The sequence below is a fragment of the Garra rufa genome, chromosome 18, assembly GCF_049309525.1.
Source record: "Garra rufa chromosome 18, GarRuf1.0, whole genome shotgun sequence".
Classification (NCBI taxonomy): domain Eukaryota; kingdom Metazoa; phylum Chordata; class Actinopteri; order Cypriniformes; family Cyprinidae; genus Garra; species Garra rufa.
The window spans coordinates 24035560-24059352 of record NC_133378.1 but is presented as its reverse complement, the minus strand read 5'-3'; the positions used below and the strand labels follow the sequence as shown (position 1 = coordinate 24059352).

Sequence of the window (23793 nt, the reverse complement as noted above, 5' to 3'; positions counted from 1 at the left end):
AGTTCGCCTAATGAAAAACCACCCAAATATCTCCAGTGCGCTGCCTTTGAAACCTGAATATTAAATGTAGGAGAATTGTAGGTTGTAAGCCAGTCTTAACATGGTTTTGAACATGGGACTTGCAAATGTGAAAAACATCTGTAAAATATTAAAGGGGAGGGGCTGGGGGCATGCTTTTACCCTCAATTACTCTTGAATTAGTTGCTGTTTTAGGGTCTCTAGCAGAATGAACTGCCAAAATTAGCAATTTTACAATGCAGTCTGCGTTCTCATCACACACAAGTAAACACAAAAGTTGCGGGTTGCCAAAGTGTGTAACTATAAACAGGCTCGCACGTTCGCTATGCTGTAGAAAGAGGAAGAGCTATAGCTTTAACTAACGTACATAAAACAGTGATCCGGGGAAAACTGATGCAAAGGTTTAGGATAAAATCGGATTATGATTTCTGTGCAGTGGCATGACAAACATATGAATGAAATATATTCGAATATATGAATAGTGACAGAATTAGTGATTTAAATATCCAAGCGTAAAGCATTTCTAAGCAAAGCAGGATATCACGACAAGCATCCTCAGTCTACAACCCCACCGGTGTCCCAGATAGCCGGATGGCTAATGCCCCACGTTCCCTTTCGAATCTCACACCGCGCACATCAACATTTAATACCACAACAAAACACTCCATGGACCATAATGAACTGCATTTTGCAAAATCAGCACACTTTCGACATTTAACGTCAACGTGTGTGCGCGATAGCTGGAAAAAAAGGGATCTTTACCTCGCACGGTTCTTGCGTTGCTTCGGAAGGTGTGAAAATATCCCCGATGAATATCGCTAAGAAATACCTTGAACTGCACTTTTAAATTCACAGCTTGTAGACATGTTTATCTGTTTTCCCAGCCGCTGATTAGAGGTTATATCGTCGTCTCTTCCCATCCGTCTCTCTTCCCGTGTTTAGGTTAAAGCACTCGCAGGAAAAGTGATGTCATGGCTTGAAATTGTGTTGCCCGCCCCACTTTTAGTAAAAGGGCCTATCTTCTGCTCCACGTAGCGTTTTCAAAAGCATGTTTTCATTTATAGCTTTAACTTACACGTTTGTCTTAGTTGGTAGTGTTTTTAACTTGCAAACGCAGATTATTTGGTCAAAGTACGCTGTCAGCGCGTTATTTTCGCTGCATCCGCAGTGATTTCATTAATCATGATTTGTGACTAAGCAGCGATTCGGCTTTGTTTATTTTTGTCAAGATGACATGAAGTGTAATGTTCTGTGGACAGCCTTTATTATCTGTTTAATTTCAAGCCTTTAGGTATAAAGAACTACTACTTGTTTTTCATAATTATAATGTAAATTATTTTCAACAATGTTTTGCATTTAACTGCTACCTGTTTGTTTTCCAGCAGGGAAATGTTCAACATCAAGACAGTATTTAATTGTCCAGGGTTCTCGCTTTTTGACCAATTTTCATGACCTTAGTCATTTGTCTAGTGCGCTCAAACAATTACTCGCATCCAAAAGAAGTTTTTGTTTACATACTGTGTATATTTATTATGTATATGTAAACACACACATACACACTATATTTTAAAAAGATTTACAGGTATTTATGATTAATCACGATTAATCGCATTTAAAATAAGTTTTTGTTTATGTAGTATATGTATATACTGTGTATATTTATTATGTGTATAAACACACATAATATATTTTGAAAAGATTGACACATATTTATGATGAATCGCATCTAAAATAAGTTTTTGTTTATATAGTTTATGTATATACTGTGTATATTTATGTATATGTAAACACACATACACACCATATTTTGAAAAGATTTACACGTATTTACGATTAATCACGATTAATCGCATCTAAAATAAGTTTTTGTTTATATAGTTTATGTATATACTGTGCATATTAATAATGTATATGTAAACACACACATACACACTATATTTTGAAAAGATTTACACTTATTTACGATTAATCACGATTAATCACTTCCAAAATAAGTTTGTTTATATAGTATATGTATATACTGTGTATATTTATTATGTATATGTAAACACACACATACACACTATATTTTGAAAAGATTTACACGTATTTACGATTAATCGCATCCAAAATAAGTTTTTGTTTATACAGTATATGTATACTGTGTATATTTATTATGTATATGTAAATACACACACACACACACACACACACACACACACACACACACACCCTATATTTTGAAAATATTTACGATTCATCGCATCCCAAATTAGTTTTTGTTTACATAATATGTGTATGCTGTGTATATTTATTATGTATATTATGAATACACATATACAGCTTATATTTTGAAAATACTTACATGTATATTTAGTGCTGGGCAACGATTAATCGCATCCAAAATAAAGGTTTTTGTTTACATATTTGTATACTCTGTATGTATGCATGTATGTATATATATAACACATACACTTTGTATTTTAAAAATATTTACATGTATGTATATTAGTGCTGGGCAACCATTAATCGCGATTAATCGTATTCAAAATAAGAGTTTTTGTTTACATAATAAATGAGTATACTGTATTTATTAATGTAATGCATATATAAATACACATACACCCTATATTTTGAAAATATTACCATGTACTTACATGTATAGATTTTAGTGCTGGGCAATGATTAATCACAATTAATCACATCCAAAATAAAGGTTTTTGTGTTCATAATATATGTGTGCTTACTGTGCATATCTATTGTGTATATATAGACACACAAAGAGTATTTATGTATTTTATATTTACATGTATATATTTATATTAATATACTTTATATTATATCTAAATATATTTAAGACAAACATTTTTTTTCTTAAATATATACAAGCATTAGTGTGTATATCAAAGTTCTTTTAAGGCTATTCTATAGTCTTTGTTTATATATACATAATATACATAAGTACACACATATGTACACAAAATCCTAATTTGGATGCGATTAATCGTGATTACTATCACTATATTTATATTCATATCATTGATATTATATATAAATATTTTAATATATAAACATAGCATTTTTCTTAAATATACATGCATGTGTGTATTTATCCATAAATACATACAAAACACACATACAGTATATTATGTAAAGAAAAACCTTGGATGTGATTAATCACAATTAATCGTTTGGCAGCACTACTAGATACAGATTCCTAAAAAATCAGCTTGAGACCAATTCAGATCTTGAACCTCTTTGAATTAACAAAAATAACTAACTTGAAAGAAAAGTTTGCTCACAAATCAAACAGTGTTTGCAATCAAGTTCAGCCCCACACACATAGCAGATCATTACTAGAACCATGTATATCCACTATAAATATTTCCATTACTCTGAAGATAAAAATTCCCTGATGTTTCTAGGTTTTCCAAGACCGTGGGAACCATCCCAGAGGAGCTCCTTTCATGAGTGCAAATTTATAATTAACAAGAGCAAGATGAGATGCAAAGGTTTATTTTAGTGAACCAATCCCAGTATGAGTCATGAACATCATATGGAACCAGAAATGTACTGGATAAAAAAACGGTGCTAAGAGACTTTGTAGTGAAATACGTACCTCATCTTACAAAACACAAACCTCAAACTGTGCATATAACGGTCCTTTTAGTTTCACAAAACACTTACAGTCTATCAGAACGGCTGCTTACTGTGCTATTTTAAGTAATGAGAATGTTAGGTTAAAAATGTTTCAGCAATGAAAGCAAACTTCCGGAAATATGGCTTTTAAATAGATATCTAGACTGTTTTGAAACATCAACAGTGTGGCAGCTGAGAAAATCAGGTCACGAGGTGCTCAGGATAAGGCATCTGTTGTTTTCGTGTCAGAGTCCTTTGATGAATTCTGCATGGGAACCGCTTGTCCAACTGCTTCAAGTATCTCAGATTCAACCTGCAAAACGAAACAGCAGTTCTGGTGATTAAAATGCCCACTTGGCATTGCAAGGAACTGAGATAGTGTCTCAGTTGCACTGTTTAATTATCCCAACAAGCGACCGTGATAATTACCTGATCGTCCACAGACACCTCGTCTCTCTCTGAGAGCTCAGCATCTTGGGTAGAGCCATCCAGATCGCCCTGCTCCGCCCCTGTAAGAATGTCCATTGGGGCCTCTGCGATCTCTCTGATGGTTTGGTCTTCTAACGCAAGCGCTGTGTCGAACAGTAAGGGGGATGGTGGACACTGCAAACCCTCATCTTCAACGTCAAGATCCTGCACATCAGCAGACTTTAATTACAACATTGATAAGTAATAGATGAATATTTAAAATATGGACAATAATTATATGTTGAGGTCAATAAATTGCTGATATTAAAGTTCTATGCTTATTTAAAAAATTTAAAGAATTATTAACAAATCATTAAAAATAATAAATCATTTTAAATGCTGTAAGTCAGGGGTTTTCAAACCTGTCCTGGAGCCTCCCCTGCCCTGCACATTTTGCTTGTCTCTCTCATCTAATACACCTGATTCAAATCATCAGCTCATTAGTAGAGACTGCAAGACCTGAATTGGGTGTGCCTAATAAGGGAGACATACAAAATGTGCAGGGCAGGGGAGGCTCCAGGACAGGTTTGAAAACCCCTGCTGTAAGTGAATTTAGGCATCACGCTATTATAACATACAGTATTAAATGGATATTCATTTTGTTAACTGCTAAAGGTTACTATTGACAGTGATATTAAAATCAGTGTTTTTAAAGATAAAAAATTACAGCAAAGGTAAATTAAAAGTAAAAATCAGAAAAAATGTCTAATATCAACTGATCTCTAATATTGGCCGATAACTGGAATGGAATCAAAATGATGTGCCAAAAAAACATATATTTGTATCCAAAACAAAATGCAAAATACAGTAAGAATGGCCACTGGATTCTTAATTAATGACACATTACTTTAAACTAAAGTCCATTCATTTAGATTATGTCTAAATATTTATTACCTACATCCACAATCTATGCTCAGGTTTAGTATTTTATCTTTTAGTTCTTTTGTATACACTACCAGTCAAAAGTTTTTGAACAGTAAGATTTTTAATGTAAAAGTTAATGACGTCTCTTCTGCGCACCAAGCCTGCATTTATTTGATCCAAAGTACAGCAAAATCTGTAATATTGTGAAATAAATGCTTTCTGTTTGAATATATTTTAAAATGTAATTTATTCCAGTGATCAACATTTTCAGTATTTCAGCTACATTTTCAGCATTACTTCAGTCTTAGATGTCACATGCTCATTCTCTGTTTAAGAAACATTATTATTATTATCAATATTTAAAACATTTGAGTATATTATTTGGATTCTTTGATGAATAGAAAGATCTGAAGATCAGCATTTATCTGAAATAAAAAGCTTTGAGTTAATACATATTTTTGGGGAGATGCTTAAATTGATCTAAAGTGATGAAAAAAAAAACAATGTTACAAAAGATTTCTATTTCAGATAAATGCTGTTCTTCTGAATGTTCTATTCATCAAAGAAACTGGAAAAAAAAAATTCTACTCAGCTGCTTTCAACATAATGATAATGTTTTTTAAGCAGCAAATCAGAATATTAGAATGATTTGCTAAAAATTCTGCTTTGAAATCACAGGCATAAATTACATTTTAAAATATATTCAAATAGAAAAGTTATTTTAAATAGTAAAAATATTTCACACTTTTATTGCTTTTGCAGTACAAAACTCTGTTAAAAAACTTTTGATCGGTAGTGTAGATGCTTTTGCAAACCAGCTTATATTCATAAATATACCACTAAACATCTCAACATTGCATTGTTGTCAACAGCCAAATAACCAGCAAAAGATTCCAGAAATATTGGTAATTTAGCAATATTGCTTGTGTTTTTGAAAGCAAGCAATGGGAACAAGTAATGGAAAAGCACATGAACAGTTTGTAGCATAACAGGAAAATGAGATGTTTCCAAAATTGAGATTAAATGAGAGGTTGTACTGTGGGCACGCAGAAAATCTCAGACACAAAATTAAAGGAAGATGACTGCTGAACATCCAGATTAATTTGTTTTTCATTCATGCGAGATATGAGATATGATTTACACAGTGGGGGACATGTTTGAGCAGCCCTCTTTGCAGGCATGTAGATACTTGATGGATACCTTAGCAATCCGAAGAGGGCGCAAGGTGTTTTGGTGAACAAATTTAGCACAGATTGCTCTGATAATATGAAAGTTAGTGTGAAGGGATGTGCCAAAACACAAGAGGAAAGCAACTGCACAGCGATTTTAGTTTTAATGAGAAAAACCAACAATTCATACATCACTGAATTCCAGAGGTAGATTTTCTGTGGGTTGGAGCTCTGCGGCACTGAGGTACATATCTGTGGGTGCAGACGCCAGCTGCTCCGGGGCAATAGACTCCTGCTCAGGCTGGTACATGGGCGGAGGCAGGGACAGGTGCAGAGGACAGCGGGGCTCTTCTGACTGTCCCATGTGAACAGGCCGATCACATGGTACGTCCTTCAGACCGGGGCACATTTTAAATAATACTTGGCTACTGTCTTGATAAATGTCTATTGTGAAGGGTTAAGGAGTTTAAGAGAACTTGCAGTGGGAAATAACATAGCTGGGAAATAACTTTTAAATGTCAAAGATATGCAAGGCACCATGGAGGAGGTGGAAAATTTGAACTGTTCCTTCAAATTGAATAGACTTCGTCCATTAGATAACTCTGGGAAAGTCAACAAACCATAAGAAGAATTTTATATCAGCCACTGTTTGAAACCAACAGCTACAGCAAGCTGTGGGCCTTGATTCAGGGCTACAAGAGGATATACAGTGAAGATCAAAATTAAAGAACCACCTACAATTTCTGCTCAAATCACTGCTTAGTCCTATTTAAAATTAGACTAACAGGAGTAGAATAACAGTTTAAGCATATTTCATAAATTAAGTGTATTCTGAAACAGTGTAAAAAAAAAACTCAAAATTACAGAACACGTACAGATACCTCCAAGTTACTGGTGTTAATCTGGCACCTGGCGCTAATTTTCTTTAAATATATGACAAAACCCTGTTTAACTGGCAGCATTCCTCTAATTTTTCAATTTTCAGAAGTTGGTTGTTCCAAATCTATGATTTCACTAATATTGCAGTTTTACAATGACACTAATTCATTCAAGTCCCCCAAAAAGGCTGGTAGTCCATGTAAAAAAACAAATGCACAATAAGACAGGATAATGCAGAGACTCTCAATGGTGTTCAGTGCTGGGTACGGATCCATCTCGGGATGTTTAAGGGTGCTTTCACATCTGTGGTTCGGTTCATTTGGTCCGGACCAAGGGCAACAAATGATACATTGTAGCATTTTTCTGCCGTTTTGGGTCCTTTTCACACCACACTGATTGCTCTGGTCCGAACCAGTTGAAACGAACCAAAATGCAGTCATGTGACAACATCCACAACACTCGTTGGCCATATCGTGTCATTGAACCACTGATCTATAATAGAGAATTATACAGATCAGTATATTGAACGTATTTTCTAAACTGTTAGGGGCCATTCACATGTCGCGTCTTTTGCGCGCTCAATCTCGTTATTTCAAATGTAGACGCGTGGTACGCGCGCTCAGAATGGAAGCGACGCGCACGTTTTTTGTGATGTTCTTGTGAGTTTTCGAAAGTTGGGACCTATATGATCATCAGACCAAATTTATGAAGCTCCGCAACTCCTCACAACTTTGTCCGCGAGCTGTCAGGGGGCTATGTTGCTAAAGCGCTAACTGTCAACAAATATTTGTCCTCATCCCATAATGAACAGCGCAGCGGACTACGGCAGCTGGATTAGTCCAAAAAGGTGCAGTACTTTTTGCGGTTGGGTCTGTTCTAGTTCGGTTCATGTTCTCACCACAAACAAACCGCTCCAGTGTTCGTTTGAAAGCGTACCGAGACCACCTCTTCAAGGAGGTCTCGGTACGCTTTTTTGGTCCGCTTTTGGTGCGCACTCGAGTGCGATTGCTACATTCACACCTGCCCAAACGAACCGCACCAAGAGGGAAAACGAACTCTAGTGCGACTCAACCGAACTAAACAAGGCAGGTGTGAAAGCAACCTAAGAAAAGTCGGACTGAAACCACACACTGCAGTGACCAAGCCTCTTACCAGCAGAAAAAATCAAAAGGCTAAGCTCAGCTGTTGTGTGGAAAGAGGAGAACTTGTCCAAAGTTTAATTTTTAACGATGAGAGCAAGTTTAATTTATTTGGGTCTGATGGGAAACATTTTGTTCACTGAAAAACTGGGGAAAGACTGAAGCCCAAGTGCATGAAGAAGTTAATAAAAGGTAGAGGAGGAAGTGTCATGGTTTAAGCGATGTTTTCTTCAGCAGGAATTGGGACTCTTATGCAGATGCATGACAATACAAACGTTTATCAGAATCTTCTTCAGCAACATGCAGTTCCCTCCCTGCAAGCATGTCCCAATCAGCTTGCAATTTTCATGCAAGACACTGCCCTCGTCACACTGCAAAACAGGTAAAGTTCCTAGAAGCTAAGAACATTTAAATAATTAAATGGCCAGGCCAAAGTCCTGATCTAAAAATTCTCTGGTTATTTTGTCAAACATGTTAGTAGAACAAAGGTATACCTACAACTAATATTCCTTCAATTTTGAGTGATCACTACTTCAGAAATAAATCAAGCATTTGTAGATTGTTCTCTAACTTTGATCTCCACTGTATATATAAAAACAGAAGCGCTAAAATATTGCGTTTCAGAACATAACAGTTACAGATATATCAGAAACAAATAAGGATACGAGAGACACAATGTCGTGTCATTGGCAGACATGGATTTGAGCAGCGAGTTCCTTCCACAAAGGAAATGCATCTCTGGCCTAAACGCATCGCCTGGCAGAAAAAGAGACAAAGAATTAAAATATGCACAAATAACATTAACAAAAAATAAATTATGGGAAAACCAATCAAATTTGTGACCCTGGACCACAAAACCAGTCTTAAGTAGCACGGGTATATTTGTAGCAATAGCCAAAAATACATTGTATGGGTGAAAATAATTGTTTTATGACAGAAGTCTTTAGGATATTAAGTATCATGTTCCATGAAGATATTTTGTAAATTACTTACCGTAAATATATCGAAACTTAATTTTTGATTAGCAATATGCATTGCTAAGGACTTAATTTGGACAACTTAAAAAGCAATTTTCTCAATATTTCGATTTTTTTCACCCTCAGATTCCAGATTTTTTTAAATAGTTGTATCTCGGCCAAATATTGTCCTATACTAACGAACCATACATCAATGGAAAGCTTCTTATTTATTCAGCTTTCAGATTATGTATAAATCATTTAATTCAGGCATTATTAGAAAGTTCATCCACACCTGTTGCGTTGCTCCCTCTGTAATGGCTTGTCTTCTCTGTCGGAGCTGGCGATGCAGCAAAGCCTCCACACCATAGCGACGACGATATCGTCGCAGAGCTTTCAATTTTTTCAAGTTCTCTCGCTCCTTCGTGGACAGCCCCTCTGGACCAGTCAACAGGCTGCTCCCTGTATCACAAACACACAAGTGAGTATACACGTTAACAGTATATGTGAGTTCATGCCAATGCCTTATCAACTGCATTAAAGCCCTACCAATTGTCTCATGTTCAATCTTGCGGCTGTGCAGGTAGCGCCGTTTCTTTTCTTTTAATAAGTGTTGCAGACGTTTAAATTGGTCTATGTAGAGGGACTGAAGTCTGATTAGCTTCTCGCGTGTGATGAGTGCCACTTCCTCTGCTGTGTACACACCCGCATGCCTGTAGAAAGTCACACTTCATTAACTGAGATCTCAGGTGACATTAATAAAACTAACTTTGACAAAACAGATAAGCATATTAAACTGAGGAATGCCTTACTTTAAAGGGTCTTCGTGGTCACTGTCAAGACTTTCATCTTCACTGTCAGGGTCTCCTCTCCATGTCTGATCCAAAACAACAGGATCCTGCTCCTCTTCACTCCAACTTTCTTCATCTATACAAGGAAACATACAATTGAAGTCAAAGGTTTACATACACCTAGCAGAATGTGCAAAATGATAATTATTTCACCAAAATAAGAGCGATCATACAAAATGCATGTTATTTTTTATTAAGTACTGACCTGAATAATATATTTTACCATAAAAGATTTTACATATAGTCCACAAGAGAAGATAATAGTTGAATTTATAAAAATGACCCCGTTCAAAAGTTTACATACACTTGATTCTTAATACTGTGTTGTTACCTGAATGATCCACAGCTGTGTTTTTTTTTTTGTGATAGTTGTTCATAAACGGTTCAAATGCTGTTCTTAAGAAAAAAAAAAAAAAATACGGTTTCAGTTCTTTTGTGTATTTGAACCCTTTCCCACAATGCTTTTGAGATCCATCTTTTCACACTGAGGGACTCATAAGCAACTATTACAGAAGGTTCAAATGCTCACAGACACTTCAGAAAGAAAATTTAGAGTAAGCTTCTAAAGGGCAGTACTAAATGAAGAGAGAGAAAAAAAAAAAAAGTACACATCTTTAGTCTGTTCAAAAGTTGACTCCCCCAGCTCTTAATGCATTGTTTTTCCTTCTGAAGCATCATTGGGTGTTTGAACCTTCTGTACCAGATGCATACGAGTCCCTCGGTTGTCCTCAGTTTGAAAAGATGGATCTCAAAATCATACAGTCATTGTTGGAAAGGGTTCAAATACACAAAAATGCTTAAAAAAAAAAAAAAAAAAGAATTTGTGGGGCCTAAAGGATTTTTTTTTTTTGAAGAACAGCAGGCAGTTTAACCGCTTTCGGTTTCAGAGAAGCATTTTGATGTTGAATCATTTCTAGGCTATAAATAATTGTAACTAATTATAATGTAATTATTCATAATTGATTCTTTTGTTACTTTTAGGACACCTTACACATTAAGTTTCACAGTAGCTATCAGTTCACACATGCACAGATTTGTCTGCATCACATCCATCGACTTTAAAGGGATTTCTCAAAGTTCACTAGGCCAAAAGCATGCCTGGTTTATAAGTAAAGGCACAAGATAAGAAGCTAGAAGTTACATCTCACCTAGTATGCGACTAGCTTCACTACGGCCCTCCTGACTGTGAACTCCAGTTTCTGGCCGACTGTAACCACTGAGCTGAGACAGCAAGATTTCAGGGGAAGGTCCTGAAGCAGATGCCTTCCGCATTTGAGCTTGCTGAACCAAAGCATTTCTGCGTGCATGTTCAGCACAGAAAGACACCCTACGAAATACAACATTGTTAGTCATATCTATAGTAGGTATTTTGTTATGCATGGTAATGGAATAAACAAACCCTCACCCCTCTTTTTTCTCTGGTTTTGGGGCTGCATTGGGGCAGCGCTTGCCGTTTTTGTTGGACACATAGCTGCATTGCCTGTAGGGAGCATTTTTATCTTCAAGCACGTGTTTGATGCAGAACTCTAGGCCCTCCAGACGAGGCTGTGAACAGGGTCTCTGGGTGTAAGAGCAGGTTTGAGGCTCTTGAGCACGAGCAGCTTGAGTCACTCGACCTCTGCTGGACGGCAGCACATGGATTCGAATCCTGTTCATCGCCGTACTGTGAGAAAGCAAAGATATTCAATTAAACAGACACCATAATATTCAACATTTTTGCATAAGTATTTCTACAGAAATTAATCAAGTTTAACAGAGGATGCATAGAGCATGCTACAGAAATATACATTTTATTCTATGCTTTTAAAATAGCATTTAACTACATCTGCATCACAATCTGATATTTGCAAGTTTTTCATAAACTAAAAATGCTACATGCAATCCTTTAGATATCTTACAGACCACGTCATGACTGAACGATGCACTTCACTGCCATGATTATATATCAGCATGAAGTGGCCAAAAAGATTCAAAATGCTGCTTAATTATGCAAATCTACTAAAGAAAAACTCATTTAAGATCATTTCACATTTTAACGCAACATAACGTTAGGCTCTAACAGCAGTTACAGCAGCACATGTGAGGCGTTCAGATCCCGTTAACGCATGTGTTCCATACTGTAATCTCTACAAGCGTTCAATTCTTCAACTCTGTATTAGCAAAAACTGATAACGTTAACATAATAGAAGCTGCAAGCCCTCAAACATTATTAGAGATAAACAGATTGATGTTTTAATCTTATGTTGAAAGCGCCAAATTCATACGTCAGTACTGGTGTTCCGCCATCTTTGAATTGGGAGGATAAGACTCTCTTGGTTTAAACTGATGTAATTACACAATATATATCATCCGTTTAGTTTAAGACGGTTTCGTACGTTATAATTTGTTATTTCACGTGCAAAACTCACCTTTAAAGTAATACTTTGTTAACGTTTAAGTGAGAGCCTCCTGCCGTCCCTTCTAGCGATCATCGCAATGCACAACAATGAGCTGCGGAGGAACGTCATCCATTTTAGCGCCCTCCTACGTTTACGTTGATTGGACCACAAGCTTACAAGAAACAATTTGATTGGATCAAAATACTCCATGATCGAGTATAGTACTTTAGTATTGGCTACTCTATCTCAGAGCAGTGTCGTTGCCAGCAACTGTATGCGCCAAAGGGGGAAACATAATAAAAGCCGCCCAACAATAATGAGAAGCAGACTGTCTCTATTATAGTCAATAATTTAATACAAAATTAGAACTGCAGGAGGATTTTGCTTTGGTTGTAAATTCATGTTTTGTTTTGTGCACTAGATTGATCTTTTCCATAAAGCTGCCATGACTTGTACATTCTTCTCAGTTTCCTCAGATTTGGTTTGGGAAGATCCTGTGGGGATGTAAAAATGAAACAGAAAACATTAAAAATACAATAAAAGCCAAACGTTTTTGAACAGTAAGATTTATAAAGTTTTTATTTTATTTTATCCAAAGTACAGCAAAAACAGTCATATATTTAAAGTATTTTTACTTTGTTTTCTATTTGAATATATTTTACAATGTAATTTATTCCTGTGATCAAAGCTGAATTTTTAGCATCATTACTCCAGTCACAAAATCCTTCAGAAAGCATTCTAATTTGCTTGATTTGCTGTTCAAGAAATATTTTTATTATTATTATTAATATGTAAAACAGTTGAGTGCATTGCAGGATTCTTTGATGAATAGAAAGATCCAAAGATCAGCCTTTATTTAAAATAAAAAGCTTTTGTAACATTATAAACTATACCATTCAAAAGCTCGGAGTCAGTATATTTTTTATACAGAAATTATAGAAATGAAAACTTGTATTTAGCAAGGATGCTTTAAATTGCTCAAAAGTGATGATAAAAACTTATCTATTTCAGATAAATGCTGTTCTTCTGAACTTCTGAACCAATTCATCAAAGAAACCTGAAAAAAATCTGCTCAGCTGTTTTTAACATAATAATAATAATAATAAAAATTTTGGCCAGCAAATCATGTGACTGGAGTAATGATGTTAAAATTGAGCTTTGAAATCACAGGAATAAATTACATTTTAAAATATATTCATATAGAAAGCAGTTATTTCAAATAGTAAAAATATTTCAAAATTTTACCGTTTTTGCTGTACTTTGGTTTAAATAAAAGCTGGCTTGTTGAGCAGAAAAGACTTCTTTAAAAAACATAAAATCCTCATGTTCACATACTTTTCACTGGTAGTGTATATGAAACAAAATTAAGATATATGACTTATAAGTATTTATGACATTCAAAAAAAAGTGCACTTATAAAATCAGATTTGTTGCAGATTAGTTGTTGTAACATACCTGTGGATCTTCCAAGTGGTTAAGATCAGCCAAAGGGACAATGGAAGGTCTTCCATGAGCACACTGGAAGGGAAGCTGACAAGAGGAAAGCGAGTTCACCAGACTACAGCACTCCTCTTTACTCAAAATGTCATTGAACTTAATTGCTCCTGTTAAAATAAATAATATTAATTATCATCAATTAATAAAATGTATATTTAGATGCACTACAAAAGTCAAAAGTTTTGGAACAGTATCATTTTTAATGTTTCTTTTTTAAAGAAGTCTCTTCTGCTCACCAAGCCTGTCTTTATTTGATCCAAAGCTCAGCAAAAATAGTAAAAATGTGAAATATTTGTACATTTTAAATTTTATTTCAATACAAAACCTTTTTTAAATAGTAATATTTTAAAATGTTACTGTTTTGTACTTTGGATCAAATAAATGCAGGCTTGCTGAGCAGATGAGACTAAAAAAAAACATTAAAAATCTTACTGTTCAAAAGCTTTTGACTGGTAGTGTAGAATATATTAAATACTTATTACTAAAACAAGAATATTTTGAAAATGCTAATTATAGCAAATGACTATCCCTACATATGGTTAAAATGAGACATTCCTGTGTTCCCTGTAACAGTTTATAAATAGAATATGTTTCAACTGAACTCAGTGGTTAATTTATAACACTAACCATGACAAGCTTGTGAGGCGAGCACATTATGAACTGTCAGGGGCAGCGTTCCTCTCACTCTTCCTGTTGAGTGGAGAAGCTGCAAAACATGAGTCAAAAGAACAAAATCAGTCATAAATATATCCTTCAAGCTAAAGCCTCTGTTCACAGATTAGATGCAAATCATGTATGGATATGCCAGCTCACCTCAATGTGTTCTCGCAGATAGTCCTACAAAAATAAAACATGCATTTAGAGTCTAAACTGAGTTTAAATCAATAAAAAAGTAACTAAGAATAAGAACTGAGTCTGACCTCTGCAATGGTTTTAATTACCGACCGCCTTCCACGGCGGAGCTCTGTGCTTTCTTTTTCTACGAAACATGTGGGAAGTCTTTCCAACAACACATTCAGTGACTCACTCTTTGGGAACCGTACATCTAAAGCAAGACCCCTCAGGAAGGCCTGACAAGACCTTCAAGAACAAAAGAGAGATTTATCGCACCGATCGGCCAAGGTGCAGAACTAATTGAACACACATGTATGTTTCAGAGAGAAGATGACGGTGCAATCAGGAATGTTGACCTCAGAAGTCTCTGTTCCTCCTCGGTTACATTAATCTCTAAGGGTGGGGTTACACTTGAAGAACACAGCCTCTTTTTTCCAGGTGTGTCTGGGTCATCCTCGTAAGAGTCTACATCAAACAAACAAGTAGTGTGGGAAAAAAATACACTGAATGCTTACATACCTCTCTTAAAGTGTATTAGCCTTGTTAACGCTTTATTTGGAATTTATTTTGTTCTTCTCTTCTTTTTTTTTACATTTTTGAAAGAAGTCTCTTAGTCTTTTTTAAGGAAAAAACAATATTGTGAAATATTATTACAGTGTTTTGCTATTTTTTTATACATTGGCATTCTAAAGTTTGGAATCAGTAAGATTTTTATTGTTTTATGCTCATTAGAAGTTCCAATTAAATCAAAAATACAGAAAAAAAAACGTAATATCATGAAAAAAGTTTTTCTATTTAAATGTACTTTAAAATAGAATATATTCCTGTGATGAATTTTCATCAGCCATTACTCCAGTTTTCAGTGTCACATGATCCTTCAGAAATCATTCTAATATTCTGATTTATTATCAATGTTGGAAACAGTTGTGCTGCTTAATATTTTTTGGAACCTGTGATACTCTTCTCTGGGATTCTTTGATGAATAAAAGGTTAAAAAGAGCAGCATTTATTTAAAATAGAAACCTTTTCTAAGTCTTTATTATCACTTTTTTATCAATTTAACACATTCTTGCTGAATAAAAGTATTCATTTCTTTCAAAGAAAAAAAAATACTGACCCCAAACTTTGAACGGTAGTGCATATTGTTATAAAATATTTCTATTTTGAAAAAATGCTGTTCGTTTTAACACTTTATTCATCAAAGAATCCTGAAAAAAGTATAATGATGCTGAAAATTCAGGAATACATTTCATTTAATTATAATTTATTATTTAATTTAATTTATTATTTTATTTTAATTTATTAAATTTTTATTTATTATAAAACCACTATTTTAAATTGTAATAAAATTTCACATTACAGTTTTTTCTTTATTTTTAACCAAATAAACGCAGCCTTGATGAGCAGAAAAGATATCTTTTAAAAAAATCTTACTGATCTTAAACTTACTGATATGTTAAAATCCAATTTATTCCTGTGATGCAAAGCTGAAATTTCAGCAACATTACTCTAGTCTTTGATATCACATGATCCTTCGGAAACCATTTTAATATGCTGATTTGGTGCTTAAAAAACATTTTTGTTTATTCTCAATGTTGAAAACGGTGGTGCTGCTTTATATTTTTGTGGAAATCTTTCATATAAATGTCTTTACTTTTACTTTTAGTTAATTTGTGCAACTTTGCAGTATAAAGTATTCATTTCTTTTAAAAAACCCTACTGATCCCCAACTTCTGAATGGCACTATTATGTAATGTTACCCTTATATCATTAGCATTTACCTGTTACCAATGCCTCCAGTCGAACTCTTTCATGGGCAGCATGTTGATCAACTAACACTAGAAGATTTCCTGCAGGTGGAAGCAATGACGAATGTTTAGGATATCATCACAACATTCAACGTAATGGTTTTAAGCCTGCGGTACCCTCATTTGTACTGCTTTCAGAGGCTTCCGGCTCTGTTGTATTTATCAAACAAGCAAGGAACTTCCTGTCCAATTGATTGATGACCTGAGGTAAAAATACAACAACACAATCTTAGATTTTCACCATATAAGAAAAGGCTATGCTTTGTGACATTGCTATTTTAGCCATCAATGCACAAAAAGAGAGGAAGAGTAAAAATACTTACCCTCATTGTGTGGATCATATTTTTGGTAAACCGGTAGGGGTAAAGAATATTGTGGATTTTCACAGCAAGACCTTCAGCTTGACCGCTGGTTACATCCACAGCAATCTTTTTAGAAAAAAAATAATAGGATATGAGTCGAAGTAATTAAATGCATTAATGCAAAATAATTTAAATAAGTATTAAGTAAATAAAATATAAAATATTACATATATACACTACCAGTCAAAAGTTTTTGAACAGTAAGTTATTTCATGTTTTTTAGAGTCTTTTCTGCTCACCAAGCCTGCATTTATTTGATCCAAAATACAGCAAAAGCAGTAATATTGTGAAATATTTTTACTATATAAAATAACTATATAAAAAACTATTATATTTGAATACATTTTAAAATGTAGTTTATTCCCGTGATCAAAGCTACATTTTCAACATTATTACTCCAGTCTTCAGTGTCACATGATCCTTCAGAAATCATTCTAATATGTTGATTTGCTGTTCAAGAAACATTTATTATTATTATCAATATTTAAAACAGCATTTATCTGAAGAAAAGTTTAGTATTTATCTAAAATAAAAAGCTTTTGTAACATTATACATCACTATACCATTCAAAAGCTTGGAGTTTTTGAATGATAGAAATTATAGAAATGTATACTTTTATTTAGCATGGATGCTTTAAATTGATCACAAGTGATGATAAAGACATTTATAATGTTACAAAAGATTTCTATTTTAGATAAATGCTGTTCTTCTATTTTTCAAATAGTAAAAAAAAATTCAAAATTGTACCGTTTTTGCTTTGGATCAAATAAATGCAGGCTTGGTGAGCAACAAAGACTTCTTTTAAAAAAACCTTCAAACTGGTAGTGTAAACAAAATAAATAAAATCTAACAAATCTTTAAATGATTTAATTTATTAAATCAGTAGTCTTTTTACCTCTGGAGGCCGTATGAACACTGGGTTACTCCATTCTGAGAATAAAGTCGATAGTGAATCGGGACCTTGGGCATCCTCTTAAAAGAGTAAGAAGAAAAACAATTAGTTAATGTGCACTAAAAAGCTGATTTCAGTCCTGATGTCAGTCTAGAGCTGTACCTCTGCTGTCTATCCCTGAGTTAAGGGCTCTTTCTGCTCTGGGTTTGGGCAGAAAGGGAAGTACAATGTCTGTGTGAAATGGATAACACCTGTACTCAAATCCTATGAGCAAGGACAAGCTGATTATAATATAAATATCTCTACATTAGCAATCCAAAAACGGCTCACTGAATTCTCCCACCTGTTCTTGACAAAACACTGACCGCCATGTTAGTGACATCTGTGGTACATGGCACTTGAGTCTCCTCCACAGGGGGAGAGTTGTATTTGCTGAGCCCTGTTACTTGGTTGATGTAAACCAGCTTTCCTAACCAACTGTCATAATGAGCCAGCCAGCTGCTGGACATTGGGACTGTTTCAACACTTTCATTTGTAGCCTGACCTTCATTTCCTGTGTTGGCGCACTGAGGATCATGCTGAGATGTTACGCTGGCTTCATCAACGCAGTTCACACTTCCTACAACGGAAGTCTCATTCTTGTTGCAGTCTTCTAAAATAAAGGAAGCGTCCGGTATTATTGTGTCCTGCTCATTTAGAGTGACGACTGGAAAGTCTTGAGAAGAATCACGGACAACTGAATCAACAATTGGAGTGGATTCAAATAAAACATCTTCTAAGAGGCTTTCTTCTAATTCACAGGAGTCTTGCACAAGTGGTAAAGATGAACTTTCCATAGTAAGAAAGTCTGTTTCTCTGCTGACCTCGCTGAGTGGATTTTTATAGAGTTTTAAATAGGAACATTTGGCAGCCAATGATAGTTTGTCTGCTTTGTTCCACGATGAAGATTCAGCAGAGCATTCAGAACTATATGGAGAATGAGCTCCTGAAATGTTCCTCAGCAAGGGCTTGTCTAAATCTTCTAAACACGAAGTAGATCCTACAAAGCAGTCTTTGGCTTTTCTGGAAGACACTGGATTTAAAAGGCTTGTTTTTTCCGTACTGGGTTGTTTTTTCTCAGCGTCCTTCCCAAACAACCTTTTGAACTTGTCAAGAGATCCCGTTTCAAAAGACAGAGCTAATTTACGACATGGCGCAGCTCTGAAAGTCTTTGAGCTGGTAGAGTAAAAACCATGTTTGTGTTCCTCAGTGCCATTTAATTGCAACTTTCTCTTTTGTGGAGAACTTTTATTTGGACAGCAGAATGTTTTCAAACTATCTTGTACCTCTTTTCCATCCACGACTGAAATTTTTTGGTTTTTGCTTCCTGTCACATTGTTGTCGTTGTTCACTGGTAATTCATTATGGCTTACATTTGGACAAACTGCGTTTTCATCTTCTTTGCAGTTGTTATTCATTTCTGTAGGATCTACAAACGTGGTCTGCAAAGACAAATCCCCCTGCAGTGCTTTTTCTGCATCTGATTCTTCACTGGAGAAGATTTCAGTGTTTGTTGACACCTTTTCCATCATTTGAACATCTGAACCACTTGCATTATCCTTCTTAGACACTGCGTCAGACGCTTCATGTGTTTCCTCAGCACTGAGGTTTTGTACTGCCACAGAAGTTTTTGCATTCCTCACAGGACTATTTGATGCACCATCACTGCCATTCATGGAAAACTCTGTCACTAGGTTTTCTTTCGTAAGGAATGCTTTGACCCCTTCTTCAATGCAGATGAGCACATTATCCCAGTCTTTGAACTCTATCAAAGACTTGGCTGGTTCGAGGCATATGTCATACTCTGAGTAATGACATTTGATATTCAACACATAGACGCCATGGAGATCACATCCGCCCCTTTGTTTGGGACTCGATGTTAATGGATATGCAGTCGGGCTGTTGTTTTGTCTGCTAACTCGTTTCAAAAGGCAGTTGAGTGTTTTATGAATGCGTGTCTTCAGAAGAAGCCTCCCGTTTACAAACAGGAACTGCAAGCTGTTGTTGTAGTGACCCTCACGGCCGATATGACCGGTCATTTCGAACTGTTCATGGTTGTAATTGACCTCTCCAAGCTTTTGAGCTCGGCTCAAGCCATGAATCTGCACAAATCTGTAGTAGGTACTGCTTGTTTTAGAGAGCTGTATCATCATGTGGGCTGAGTTTTCTTTTTTCACTGTAAATGACACAGAAGGGTGCATCAGAGATATAGCCTCCACTCTCTGACGGATGCGTTCGGTTTCTAAAACAGCGTCCATTCGCTTTCTTCGAACTGGCATGTTGTGGAAGAGATTGTAGACGGAGACGGTCGTCCCTACGGACGGACGAACGTTTTGAGCTTCGACAACTTTCAATGCATTTGTTTCATTAAAAGTTTTAACATATGTTTTCACTGTCAGCTTAGTCCTAGATGATATTTCGACCATTTCTGCAAGAGAGACTATGCTGGAAATCGCTTCCCCTCTGAATCCAAAAAAGCAGAGGTTTTCCAGATCCTCCAGCGAGTTGCATTTGCTTGTGTTGTATCGCAGACCCACTCTTTCCATGTCCTCCAGACACATTCCCGAGCCATTGTCGATCACCTGCAGCTTGCAGGCATCTATATCTATTTTGACAGCCACACATGTTGCTCCAGCATCAATGCTGTTCAATATGAGCTCCTCCACACATTGCTGCAATGAGAAAATAGTAACGCCGGAGCGCAGCTGTGCTTGAACATCTTTGGGCAAACTTTTGATCATTCTGAAAGAAATAAATATTAAGACACTTTATTATTTTTTCGCACAGATGCGAAAAAGTCAAATGAAACTAAATCAAAAGTGTATACAACGACGTAACGTACATGAGAGAATTACAATTAATCTTATATATTATATTAACATGCTTCTATACCTCTTTGATAGGTTGTGATCTGTAATTTGTGACTGAACGTGCAGAAAACAGCCGTATGTCAGCTTTGACAGCTGCCATGTAACAGCACCGGTAAGTTTGCTAACAGTTAGCTGTTATTGTCGTTAAGATGAATTTCGGTCCTTTTGAAATGACGGGTTCCTTTACCGCTCAGTGTAATATGGTGTTTCTGTAACTTGTGATATAAATAACGTTTGTATGACATTTCATTCGCTAATTAATTTAAGTGGTGCAACCATTGTTTCTGTTATGTGTACAACCTACTTCTACTAACAACAACGCTGTGAACTGCAGCGGAAATGACGTTGAAGGATAATCCGCAGCGTGAAGCAAGCGACCAAACATATCAGTGCAAAATAAAACGTTATGAATAAAAGACTCTATAACACAAATAAATAATCATTTCACATTAATATTTAAGGGATAATATAATAATTATGGATTTTTTTTTGTAGAAAGTACCAAAGTCATTTTTTTTATTTTTATGTGTTTTACCGAACTTTAATAGACATTGCTAATTTTGATACATTGGTTTATTTTGAATACTTTTTATCAGTGATGATTTATCAACAAACAAAAATAAAACAAAACATTAAAATAAAAAATACTCTCTATTAAGATATGTGTTCATATAGTGTAATTTATTAAAAATTATGCAAAATGCTGCCTCTGTTTAAATGATTATTAATAATTCTAACCATTTTTATATAATCATATGAAACTTAGAGAATAGAATAGAGAAAGAGCAAATGACAGAACAGAAGCATTGTTTTGTGTATTATGCTATTTATCCTTTAAATGTAACTGGGAAAACAAACAAAAAAAAATAAAAAATAAAAATATTTGTAATATTTAGTAATATAATATACTACCATATTTAATATATATATATATACACCACCAGTAAGACGTTTTTGAATATAAAATGTTTTAATGTTTTTTAAATAAGTCTCTTCTGCTCACCAAGCCTGCATTTATTTGATCTAAAATAGAGCAAAAACAGTAACATTTTGAAATATTTTTATTATATTTTATTATATTATTTATTTTATTATATATTATCAATGTTGTTTTATTTAAAATAACAATTTTCTACTCGAAAACATTTTCAAATGTAATTTATTCCTGTGATTTCAACACATGATCCTTCAGAAACCAATATTCTGATTTGCTCCTCAAAAAACATTTATTATTATTATGTTGAAAAATAGCATTTTTTAGGTTTCTTTGATGAATCAGAAGAAACAGCATTTATCTGAAATAGAAATCTTTTGTAACATTATATAAATGTTTTTATCATCACTTTTGATCTATTTAAAGCATCCCTGCTAAAAATATTTAATAAAATGTAAGAAAATATATATTATTATTAATAAGATTTATTTTTTTACAAATAACTTAATATTTCAAATATTTGATATTTTAAAATATTTTTTAAAAAACGTACAAATATTTCATTTATTTTTTTTTACTTCTAAAAAATACAAATGTATATTTATTTTTATGTTATGAGGCAAAAGCAGTTGCAAAAATTATCCAAGTGATCCAAACATTATTGTACATGGTAAATTGGAGCATTATTATATTTTCACAAAAACTAATTTCTTTCTCCATTTCGGTCTACGTTGTGTCAGCTTATTGAGTGAGATGAAGAATCCGAGAGAGAGAGAGAGAGAGAGAGAGAGAGAGAGAGAGAGAGAGAGAGAGAGAGAGAGTTTGATGGTGGTCAGCAGTAAATCTTTACTGTGCTGCTCTCCAGGGTGCTGAAATGCGTTGCTGCTGAATGTGGGGGACATCGTGGCATGTTCTCCGTGACCTTCACAGATGAAGATGTGTCATCAGTATATTAGCTTTAATGAATTAGTGTATAATAGTTAAACCGAAAATAGCGTTGAGTTCTGCATGAAAATCTCGTTGAAAAAGTCACTAAAAATGCATTTTCACTTGTCAGGGCATGATGTAGTACAACAGAGTGGATTTGGTTGCGTTTTGGTTCTAACTCTGCATTACAGCGCGCTCTGGAAAGAAACTGAAGTGCATCAAGTAGGAAATTGAGTTAGGACTTAAAGCTTGAATTCCTGCCAAGTCAGTCAGTGCTTTGTATATTCGGTCAAGGTCTTTTCACGTGTGTTAGTTAACGTGCCAATCATCGGGAACATTGAGGTGGGATACAGAAGCTGAACAATCGTATGGGCTAAACGAAATGGCGCAATATGAACTGCAGAGCGCGTGAGGGGGCGTGAGGATGGGCTGGGAAAAACTACACGCTCCTTGGAGGATGGCTGTCCTATATACTGTAGTGCAATTCATTAATTGAAAAAGATCAGCCGTGTTTTTACGGGAAAAGTGAATTATTCAAGTCTCTTCTACCACTCCCCACCCAAACCCCCTCTCTGTCTCTCCCCCCACCCCTCTCACGCACACATTACGCTCACGCACCGCCACGAGATGGGTATGAAACGCTCCTGGCTGCCGTGGATCAAATAGCAGGGTATATAACACAGTGATGGCAGATTCTGCACATAAAGCCAAATGGATATTAAGAAAGAAGAAACTGATCGTATGCTGGCTAAAGAAGCCTACTTTATCAACAAAAACCTACAGTGTATGGCAAGCCATTTTAACATTATTCCTTAAAACTTACTAGTATCTTTCTGTTCTCTGATTTCGAATGTACTACATCCGCCATCACGTGACCTACCAGTGTCAAATCCTTTCCTGTGGCTGTGTCCACCTCTTTCTTCCCGTAAAGGTGCGGCCATTTGTAATTTTTTTGGGTCTGGCTTCCGGTCTCATCCACGTCCAGCTATTTTTAGCTGTACAAAACAGATAATTTTGCTGCTTGATATTGATATATGCAAATTTGTGTGTCTTACTGTATTATTTTATTTATGAGCACACTTACCATTTACTGAACGTTGGTATTCTTCCTGTTATTTCCATATAGAGGCTAATGAACTGGAAGTCTTGCCCATAGGCTTACTTCCACATTGAAGAAAAAGGTGGATAGGATCTCGGCAGAAGTAGTAGGTCATCTGGTACTTTTTTTCATAAAGTTGTTTCAGATATGTATTTGAACATACTACTTTTTTCATATACTGTGTTCATCTT

The 23793-nt window shown here is 35.1% G+C and overlaps 3 protein-coding genes and 1 non-coding gene across 5 annotated transcripts in view; all 4 read right to left on the bottom strand.

Annotated features, from left to right (window-relative positions):
* The window catches only part of nckap5l (NCK-associated protein 5-like), a 41162-nt gene extending 40201 nt beyond the window's left edge, over positions 1–961 (bottom strand). The window contains 1 exon segment of the mRNA XM_073823384.1: positions 781–961. The gene's annotated coding sequence lies outside the window, so the exon portion shown is untranslated.
* A 2536-nt stretch (positions 962–3497) lies between these two features.
* Positions 3498–12521, bottom strand: kansl2 (KAT8 regulatory NSL complex subunit 2). Its single transcript, XM_073823215.1, has 10 exons — positions 12371–12521; positions 11368–11625; positions 11111–11289; positions 9924–10038; positions 9661–9824; positions 9407–9573; positions 8821–8911; positions 6328–6581; positions 4066–4269; positions 3498–3949 (listed from the first exon to the last, which is right to left on the bottom strand). Exons 2-10 carry the CDS (start codon positions 11616–11618, stop codon positions 3854–3856), a joined length of 1521 nt encoding a protein of 506 aa, XP_073679316.1. The 5' UTR covers positions 11619–11625; positions 12371–12521; the 3' UTR covers positions 3498–3853.
* On the bottom strand, positions 6697–6833 carry LOC141291707 (small nucleolar RNA SNORA2/SNORA34 family). Its single transcript, XR_012340374.1, has one exon. It is a non-coding gene; the product is annotated as a small nucleolar RNA SNORA2/SNORA34 family (small nucleolar RNA).
* A 187-nt stretch (positions 12522–12708) lies between the features above and the next one.
* Positions 12709–20940, bottom strand: mlh3 (mutL homolog 3 (E. coli)). Of its 2 annotated transcripts, none has more exons than XM_073823213.1 (12): positions 20665–20940; positions 18278–20514; positions 17737–17813; positions 16803–16907; positions 16597–16681; positions 16453–16521; positions 15028–15136; positions 14758–14917; positions 14651–14674; positions 14465–14543; positions 13796–13944; positions 12709–12834 (listed from the first exon to the last, which is right to left on the bottom strand). In XM_073823213.1, exons 2-12 carry the CDS (start codon positions 20511–20513, stop codon positions 12739–12741), a joined length of 3189 nt encoding a protein of 1062 aa, XP_073679314.1. In that variant the 5' UTR covers position 20514; positions 20665–20940; the 3' UTR covers positions 12709–12738. The 2 variants fall into 2 exon arrangements, with proteins under 2 accessions (XP_073679314.1, XP_073679315.1); XM_073823214.1 differs by having other exon boundaries at positions 13796–13870.
* Positions 20941–23793: the final 2853 nt, after the last annotated feature.